At 32.9% G+C, this 10,255-nt stretch overlaps 1 protein-coding gene across 1 annotated transcript; it reads right to left on the reverse strand.

Moving 5' to 3' along the window:
* Positions 1 to 5,415: 5,415 nt before the first annotated feature.
* On the reverse strand, positions 5,416 to 9,968 carry LOC130450267 (ATP-dependent DNA helicase pif1-like). Its single transcript, XM_056788582.1, has 3 exons — positions 9,674 to 9,968; positions 8,892 to 9,059; positions 5,416 to 8,789 (listed from the first exon to the last, which is right to left on the reverse strand). The coding sequence occupies exon 3, from the start codon at positions 6,791 to 6,793 to the stop codon at positions 5,840 to 5,842; it is 954 nt and encodes a 317-aa protein (XP_056644560.1). The 5' UTR covers positions 6,794 to 8,789; positions 8,892 to 9,059; positions 9,674 to 9,968; the 3' UTR covers positions 5,416 to 5,839.
* Between the last annotated feature and the right edge of the window lie 287 nt (positions 9,969 to 10,255).

A 10,255-nucleotide genomic window follows, 5' to 3' on the forward strand; every position in this document is an offset into this window, starting at 1 on the left:
TGCCGTCCAATTAATAATGATTCCATTGCCTTTTAAGTTTTCATAATTTGCAATTGATATTGGGAGAACTATAACAGAGTCTGTACGCTGCACTCTCTGCTAAATCTAGCATCTTAAGGTATCTATCTTTGCGACAAGATTTCTTCTTTATTCCATAATGGTGAATCCAACAACATTTTCATTTATATGGATATCTGTACAGACTAAGTCTGATAAAAATTTCATGCAAATATTTGTATACAATATCTGTACAGATTTTCCATTACTCAGATTTCTATTTTTCATTTATACAATAAATTCAGTGACAAACTCCTTGAAATATTTGCGAAAATTACTCATTTTTGTTTATATGGATATTGAATATTCAAATAAAATTTCGAAAATTAGTTCAACGATATTGAGGAAAAATTATTTCAGAAATCGGGATGTGGGTGGATATACTTTGAAGAAACTGTCGAGTGGTTAAATACTGCTACAAAATCTCTGGTACAAAAAATTTTTTCTTAAATTTGAAGTTATAGAATTGAGGCATGAAAAACCTCAATAATTGTTTACTGGTTTTAAGTGAAGAATGTTCATTTCATAGATAAATGAAATTAACCAAAGTAAAGAGCAATCACAGATGAACAAGTTGAAAATACAATAAAAGAATCGTTTTGAAACTTTTGTAATTTGAAAATCATATACATAATGGCTCCTTACTTGGACAGTATGTCAATGTTTGTTGGGCACCAAAAGTAGTAAAAAATTGAGAAATTGGATATAAAATATTTGTCCTTTCTTCATTAAGTAGAATTATACATTTCAAATATAGTAGACTGCAATAGTCAAACTTAATAATGGTAATCATTTTGAATTATTTTTGATCAAATCTGCCGCACAAACAATTTCACAGATTTACTGTTATGTTAATTATGATGAAATATCGACAATTTTTCGTCATCTTTAGGAGTTGTAAATTCACTTTTATATGGAACTTTATTGAAATCTTAGGTTTTGAATTATTTAAATATTCTCACTACATTATAGTCAATTCATCTATTGTTTAGTCATTCTCAATGTATACTTCAACTTAAAAAGTTGTTTGTAAGTATATATCTATATTAACCTTCGGGAACTGGCGCTAAAATTCTGGGCACGGCCCCTGGCGGCGGATTGTGACTCCGCATATGTTTCTGTCGCACGGAGAATGTTGTATATAATTATTCATCAAATTATTCATCAGATTTAAAAAGAATAACGATAAAAAACTTTTAATATTCATTAAACCATAAAATATATAAAATACAAATAAAACCATATTTATTTTGAAAAATTTTAAAACATAAATCAAAATATTCCATATAAAGTTCAAAATTAAATTAAATTATAGACCTGCTAATTTTCTTTTGATAATCAACATTCCAATAATAATAGCATGAATTTAATTAGTTAATTGATTTATCAAACAGTTAATTGAGGTAATTACAAATAGATATAACTCCAAGAGTTAAAGAGTTCTCTTTAGAAATAACTACATCAGGACTTTTCGGAAACTATGACTAAGTTAACCCGATGATGATCTCAATGTTCGGAAACTAACCCGGATCACGTTCATTATTATTCGGAAACTTACCGAGTTAATCGGGTGGTAGTGATATGATATCATTTCTACCGTGGTAACCAGTGGGTAACTCAATAAGATGATGGGTTGTTCCATTTCTCATTTTTCCATCCGAGGAGAATATATCACGCAACTAAATAAATATCATGGAAGCATTAACGAACAAAAATGTAATAAAAGTCAAAAGTTCTTGTAGATCACGTTTTAAATTTGAAGTTTCACCTTAAATTGACGCAACGTTCCGAAACTGAGATCTAACTATCGTTTTGGATTGAGATCAGCTGATCGGTGATCTACCCGAACACGGGTTCTGGTTTCTGAAAAATCCCATCAAAATATTGGAATATTCCTAACTATACAATTTGTAACATCTTCGTCAAAAATTCTTATCAGAAACAAAATTATCATTCCACTTTCACCTCAAATATTTAGTACAAATCTCATTATAATAAGTATTAATTTTCATATGTCATTCCGTTAGAATTATCATCGTACCTACCAATATTTAAACATTAAATCGTCATAATTAGATATAAATTCGAATCATGAATAATAAATTTGATAATAATAATTTCATAGCTCGAAGTAGCTTTTAAAAATATATATTTATTATTGCAACTATAGAAAATTTGAAGACAATTTCAATAAAACATGTGTTGCTAGTGCAAAAGCGAGTTTGAAACTAAATTGTTATTTGGCTTTCCTTGGGAATATCGGTGATCTTGATGAGTTTCTAAAAAGGCGGATTCAGGGAAATCAACTGTGCCCTCAGCATTTTCTTATGGGAACCTATGTTGGGTGACGACATAATTCCTCCTACCGTAGATTCGGCTTAGGAGGGTTGAAGAGGATGACGAAAATCGTGTTGATCTATTTGTTGTGGTGTGGAAGCTCGATTCTTGATGATACAGCTTCTGTAAACTAGATAGCCACTGGCAACTACCAGAAATTCATATTAAGGAAGAATCCGAGCACTGGCGATGTAAGACGGATCCTTTAAACGAAAATTCAATTGATTTTCAATCGGTTGGCTGCGAATTTCTTGAAAATTTCTGTTTGCACCAGCAGCATATCGTATTTTTCCTCGAAATAATTACATTTTTCTTCGAATTCTATATAACTCTTTCTAAACAAAAGTTCGTCTAGGTTGCATAGATTGATCAAATGAATGTGAATTTGAGTATTATTTTAAAAATTTATTGCTGAAGGTCTTGTATTTACACCTATTTAATTTGATCTAAACTTATTTCTAGTACTTATGCTCATTGGAGTAGGTCTAACGAAACTATTATTAGAATTTGGTTCGAGAACGTATTTATTTGGTTCAATCATACTCTTGAGCATTTGAGAAAACTTTTCTTGACGCTTAGGTTGTATATCAATGGGTTTAGAAGAAAAGGGAGTTTGTGGATTTTGAGTCCTATGGGGATCGAATAAATTATTAAAAGGATTGTTCGGATAATTATTTTGAAATCTCTGTTGTTGAGGCTGCCTTGAAGAAGAATTGTTTTTTTATTTGTCTATTACAATTTATATTTTAAAAATAGGGCTTGTTATCTCCTTGGATAACGCGTTGTGAAGCTCTACTTAATATTCGATGCCTCTTACAACGTGTTGTTTTACCAAGAGGATCTTAGAGACCCGATGAAAATTTTTCATAGTTATTTTGTCACACAAGTTACGTTTCAGAACTTCTACTTCTTGGTTTGTTTCAGGAATATCGACAAAACTACATTTGAGAATTAAAATTTTAAGACATCGATCGTAAAACTGTTTCTCGTTATGAGACTGTATTAACTTTACTAGATCTCTATTGAGACATACTTTTCTGCGTAGCGTCTCTTTCAGGTCTTGTCAGCTACTCACTAATCGAAAATTTACAACTAACCTAGCGTTTCCAGTGAGCTTAGAAATAAGTGAATTTAATTAGTAATAATAATGATTCGCGATTCTCCGTTAAGGAATGGCTTTAGATGGGTCACTAGTAGACCTAACCAACAGTGTATTACTATATCCAGTCAATCTTTCAAACGAAATTATCATGGCCGATAACCTGGATATCCTACTGACTGCGCCAATAATAAATGCACTTGTATTTTGTTTCCAAATTATCACAATTTTCTTAGAATTCTTTCGAAACAAAAGTTCGTCTGGGTTGCATAGATTGATTAATGAATGTGATTTCAAGATAACCTGATAACTACTGACTGGGCCAATAATAAATTCACTTGTAGACATTCAACTTCTACTTCACTTTGCACTAGTAACATTTTTACTATCGATTTCAAGTAATTCATTATTATTTCAAATTTTTTGATGAATATCTTGTATTCGGTATCATTGGATTTGTTCTATTCGTATTTCTAGTTCTTATGCTAATATTGGGGTTTAGCTCGAGAAGAGTTCTATTTTGTTGACTGTTTCTAACAAATACCTGAGCATTTGTGAAAAACTGTTGTGGATGATTATTCTGTATATTAATGAGTTAGGAAAGAGAGGAAGTTTATGGATTTTGATTCCTATGTGGATGGAATGAATCAAATTTAGTGTTTGGATAATTACTTACTTAAAAATTTTTGTTGTGTAGGTTGCCTTGAGGAAAAATTGTTTTGTATTGTTATTTGCCTAATACGATTTATATTTTGAAAATAATATGTGTTTTAAGGCTTCACTCAATGTTCGAGGCCTCATACAACATATCGTTGTAACAACAGGATTTTTGAGACCCGATAAAAATGTTTTTTAAGTTAATTCGTTAAACAAATAACATTTCAAAACTGTTGTTTCTTGGCTTATTTCAGGCAAATCGACATAACTACATATGAAATTTGAAGCATCGATCGCGAAACTGTTGCGGTGTATTGTTACGAGATTGTTACGAGATCATCTCATTATTACTATATCTTTATTAAGACAGGCTTCACCTCTTTGATTAAAAGTTTCTTTGTAGCATTCCTTTCAGGTATTACCAGCTCGTTAATATTCGAATATCTCAAACTAACCTTGTGTTACCTGTGAGTTTGGAAATAAGTGAATTTAATGAGTAAACATTATTAATAACTTGAAATTCTTTAATAACCTGGTAGCAAATACAAATGTATCGGTTTAATTCATTTGTAGTTTGAACATTCTGAGTTGAAGCGGGCCATAGAAGATTGGTTTTTTGAGAGACTGAAACTTCTATTAATATGAGAATCAGTTGAAGAGTCACACAAATTTAAACCTTTAAGAATATCTGATAAATTCTCGATAGACTTTCAAATGTACTTACAAAAAGAATCACTTCAAGTATATCTTTTTCTTAACTGCTATAGGGAAGAACTCTGAATTTGCGATTTATGCCTCTTGCCAAACGATATATGTTCCAATTTTTAATTCTTAGTTGACGAAAGGCTTCAGATGGGTCACTTGTAGGCAGTCCATTTTCCACAACAAACCAACTATATATTTCTATATCCATTCAATCGTTAAAACGATAATATGTTATCGACATAATTCATGTGACTTTACCAGACAATTGTTTTAAATAAAGACGACTTAACATTGTAAATTTTGCAAAATAAAACATTGTATCTCATGTCAATTTACATAATTACATATATATATATATATATATATATATATATATATATATATATATATATATATATATTAAATCACTAGCTGACCCGACAGACTTCGTCCTGTCAAAAAGATTTGTAATATGGCAGTTTTTGTGCCTACGTATTTTAAAAAATTCTCCTGAACAGAACCGTCACCCTGGTGATAGGGCGATGTGAATAAAAAATAATTAAATAAAACATATATAAGGATTTAAAAGTAAGTAATCGCTTTATTGTTAATCATGTGAATCATAAATAATTATTATTATTATCATTGTAGTGCCTTGTGGTATACGATGTTTTTTGTTTGATTACCTGGCGCATAGATAAACAAATCTGATTGTTTTCCAACACGGTAACAGGCAACATACAATTGACCATGTGAGAAACATGGGTTTTCTAGATTAATACCACAAACACTTAACTTGTTTATAGTCATAGCAAAAGCAAGCCGCACTGGAAACTGTAGTCGTTTAAACTCAAATGGCATATCAGTCGGAATCATTGGGATGCGCGGTATGAGAAAATCTTCTCCTTTATACTTTCCTTTGAGTATAGTTGCTTCTATCACATTGTTTAGTAATTTTTTTATCGCTAACCGTGTACCGTTGCAAAGACGCGGTTGGTTGATATTTCACAACATTATAACCACCGATCCGACCTTTAATTGAAGATTGTGAGGTGGCAATCCTGGCAAATCCAGCGAGTTTATAAATTCCGGTGGATAGTTGACTACATCATCTTGATTAGTAGCCGAATCAACTGATTTATATATCCTCAATTCGCCTGTAATTTGTTCTTGAATTTTGAAATTTAATTCATTTACATCTATGTTTTTTGCAGCCAGTATAGCTCGTTCGCTCAACCAATCATGGTTTCTGTAATTTTGAGAAACATCTGGAAACACCTTCTGAATAAGTTCATCTTTTGATTGAGTTAAGTGACAAAAACTTTGAGGAAAGTTAATGCAGCCAGTCAACATGTCTATAGGTAATTTGCCATTACCAATGTCAATGAGTTGTTTAGAGAATATGTTTCCAGATTGGGCATTTTGCAACTCGACACGCATATTCTTGCTTAAATGAAGTACTTTGACATGTTTCCACAAATTGGAGGACTTTAGACATGCATTGAGTTCATCAGCTGGCGTTGATCGTGGAATCACTGGCAATGTTTGACGAAAATCTCCTGCTAATAAAATCATTGCACCACCAAATCGGTTATTATTGCTCCGTAGATCTTTTAAGGTTCTGTCTAAAGCCTCCAAAGATTTTTTATGTGCCATCGTGCATTCATCCCAAACAATCAATTTACATTGCTGCAAAACCTTTGCCATTGCAGAGTTCTTCGAAACGTTACAGGTTGGAGTTTTATTGCTTTGCATATTTAATGGCAATTTTAGTGCTGAATGGGCTGTTCGACCACCTTCAAGCAAAGTTGCTGCGATTCCCGACGAAGCGAGTGCAAGTGCAATTTTATTTTGTGAGCGAATTGTTGCTAATATTAATGAAATCAAAAAAGTTTTTCCTGTACCACCAGGTGCATCTAAGAAGTAAATCCCTCCAGTTTCATCATTTGTTACTTTCATAAGAGTTTCAAATACATACTTTGTTGTTCATTTAACAGTGGAAGATTTGTTTGAATTAATTCTTTCAAAGCGTTGAGATCATACAGTCTTTCTCGATGCAACTCTTGGTTAAAAGCGTCATGCATTGGACGATTGGGCGCGGTCAGGCCTAATTGAATTAATAGTTTGTTTGACATTATCAAGCACATGTCCTCAATTGAAATCAATGCTTCATTGTAAATTTCTTCACTGATTTGTATATTTGGATTTCCCATTCTATTCCGTATTTGATACAAAATATCATCACACATATAATCTTTTTACTTGATCCACAAATCAATTGGGTTTGATGGGAAGCATGTAGATATGATTATAGAAAACAATGTTCGTATTTGATGAGCGTGTGATGATATTACAGCATCATTGAGAGTTTGATCCCAATGAGCGTCATTTTCAAGTAATTGCAAACGTTTACAGGCTTCTCTGTAGGATCCACACAATTCACCATCAACAGTTCGTAACTGTTGGAATGATGTTGCGCCACGTACATTGACTAATAGCAGTCGTAAATAAAAACATTCATCATTGCTTGGATGTACTGAATAAATCCGGCCAATCGCATCGGTGGAATATACATCTGTATATCCTGGAACTGGTTTTCCTTGTTTCCGTCGTATAAATCTCCTTGAGGATTGATTCCAGGTATAATATTTTGGCATTTCCGAATATAGCAATGTTTGTGCGAAATCATCGTTTTGGAATGTCTCAAAAAAACTGGTTAATGTAGTAGATGGTGGCTGAGCAGCTCTTTGTACTGCGTTCTGTGTTGTAAAATACACTCTTTGTCCATTTTCTAAATGCACAGCTAAGTGAACAACAGAAGGGTGTCTCTCATGAATAGGAAAAGAAAATATTCGCCAAACTGCTTCATTACTACTGACATAGCGGCCCATTTGGTATTGGGTAACTTCATTGGAATTCTCTGCACCAATTCCAATCACAGCCATATCACTCTCTTTGGTTACATATTTGCAAATGTATTTAATTGATTTCACTCAATGGCAAGATTCAACGTTGATGTGTGCTTTGAATATCTTTGATGAAATGGGTGAATATGGAACAATCCAACGATTATCTATTTCAATATCTTGTTGATTTAATTTGACAATTGTTGATTTTCCATTGTCTGCTGTCGATCTGCGACGATACAATGGATAACCGTCATTACCAGTAATTGTTTCCGATATTAATGTTTGTGGATATCGTTTTGAACATTTACCATCCATCATACACGGTGAATTTTGATTAAGAGTTCCACAGGGACCATGTATCATGTGTTTGATAACTACCTCATGTAATCCAGGATCTACTTGTACATCAGGGATTTCAGCTGATATCACTGCATCAACTTCATTTGGCCTTATCTTTTCAACCAACCAAATCAAAATGTGTGCATGTGGCAATCCTCGTTTCTGCCACTCCACAGAATACATCCAGCAGCGGGTCTCACCAAACACATTATGTTTTACGATGAAATCCATTAATCATTTCAACTTTTGTCTAAATACTCTGGCTGTAATATCATGACGATCAATGGGTGATTGCCCAGAGAATAACTCCTGCTTGATTTCTATCCATTGCGGATTGCATGTAAATGTGATGAACAAATCTGCTGTACCATAATGACGAGCATACGACATGGCATCTTGAGCATATTCGTGCATATGCCGAGGGCTTCCGATGTATGTTGCTGGAAGAATAGTCATCCGACCGACATTCTGTGCATTTCCATCAGTATTAATCGCATCTCGAAGGTGAATATACTCTTCAGATCGGAGTTTGGTTTGATTCAACCTGATGAATGTTAATCTCTCCGTTTCAATTTTAACATACATGTCAACAACATATTTGTGATATAATCGCCGACATTTCAATATGTGATTATCTTCATTTTCCCGAATCATTAGGCGGTATGAATAATAGTTCATTGAACTGACTTTTCTGTTGGTTTCAGAACCTGTAAATAGATTTTGTTTTAATAACATTCAAATATAAAATTAAAATACATAATATAATGACTGAAATATTATCGCCATAGCTAAACTAATATTTTAGTTACCTGTAATGGGATTTATCACTTTTGTTGAGAAATTGTAGCCATCTTCACCTTGCCAAAATATAATGGGATATTGCAGTGCATCATATGAGCGGTGTGTTTCCTTTATACGTTGTAATTGATCATTCCGACGATGTAAAACAATATCACGGGATTCCAAGTTTTCTACAACTACAACGATAGCAACTTCATCAATAGTTGGTGCATTAAAACGTCTTGTATGTTGACCTGCAGATGTTTTATCAGCTCTGATTACAATTTTGTGATTATCGGATGGCATCAGATCCAGGGCAGTCTTAAACAATATAATCAATTGATTGTGTTGATGAAATAAAGTTTGTAATTGTTCTATAATAGACCTCTTTACTAAATTGTTATGTGCACAACGCAGATCAATTTCTTGTGGTGAATTGCCCATAAAATAAATTTGCAGGAATTTGTTGTCGCTATCTGACACTGGTAACAGTGAACCTGCTCTGTGATATATTTGCCCTTGTATCTGTAAATAAGAAAAATATTATGGTGTGGTATAAATTAATGGATTGTCAGTGACCAAACTTAAATAATATTTGATCTTAAAAAGTATATATTTAGTTTTAACTAATATATATCAAATATATAAAATATAATAAAAGTGTCACTGAAACTGAATCACCATATAATATGATGACTAAGTGATATATTTCGTAATGATTAAGAAATTGAAGATAAGTGACACATCTTAACTTTCGTGACAGAAAATTTTGTTCGCTAAAATAATTATGAGTAACTGCTATAATACATACCTTGAAAGTTGGCATAAAATTTTCCCGAACTACATTTGTTGCCCCAAATGAAGTCATTTGAAAGCAATTGTTATATTGTTGGATATGTGTCAAAAAGTGTATAGAATCTGTTCCTATTCCTGAAACCAATGAGTACAATGGTTCTGGTGGTGGATACAATGGTATTAATTTCACTTTACCATTTGCGCAACACAATCCATTGGCTTCGTTTTTGTATTTTAATGCCTTACAGTGTGAGCAAACCGAGTTCATAGAACCAATAACAACACATTGGTAGTTACTGTAGTCAATTGACACATCGTAACTGAAAGCAGCTCGATTCAAACTTGCGCGATTATTAGTTGAATGTCGCGCTCGCGCTTCACGCGTTTGTGATATCCGAATTCTTTCACGTTCATTTCCGTCGTCACGTTCTTGTGCAGTACGATTAGATCGGTAATTAGCTTGGTTTGTAGCATTTCTGGTTAGTCTACCTAAATTGCTTCGTCTTATAGGAGGCATATCAAATATACATTATTTTTTCACTAATCACAAACTAATCAAACACTAACTAACTAAACACTCTGCAAAAAACACGATATA

This window comes from Diorhabda sublineata, chromosome 11 (assembly GCF_026230105.1).
Source record: "Diorhabda sublineata isolate icDioSubl1.1 chromosome 11, icDioSubl1.1, whole genome shotgun sequence".
NCBI lineage: Eukaryota > Metazoa > Arthropoda > Insecta > Coleoptera > Chrysomelidae > Diorhabda > Diorhabda sublineata.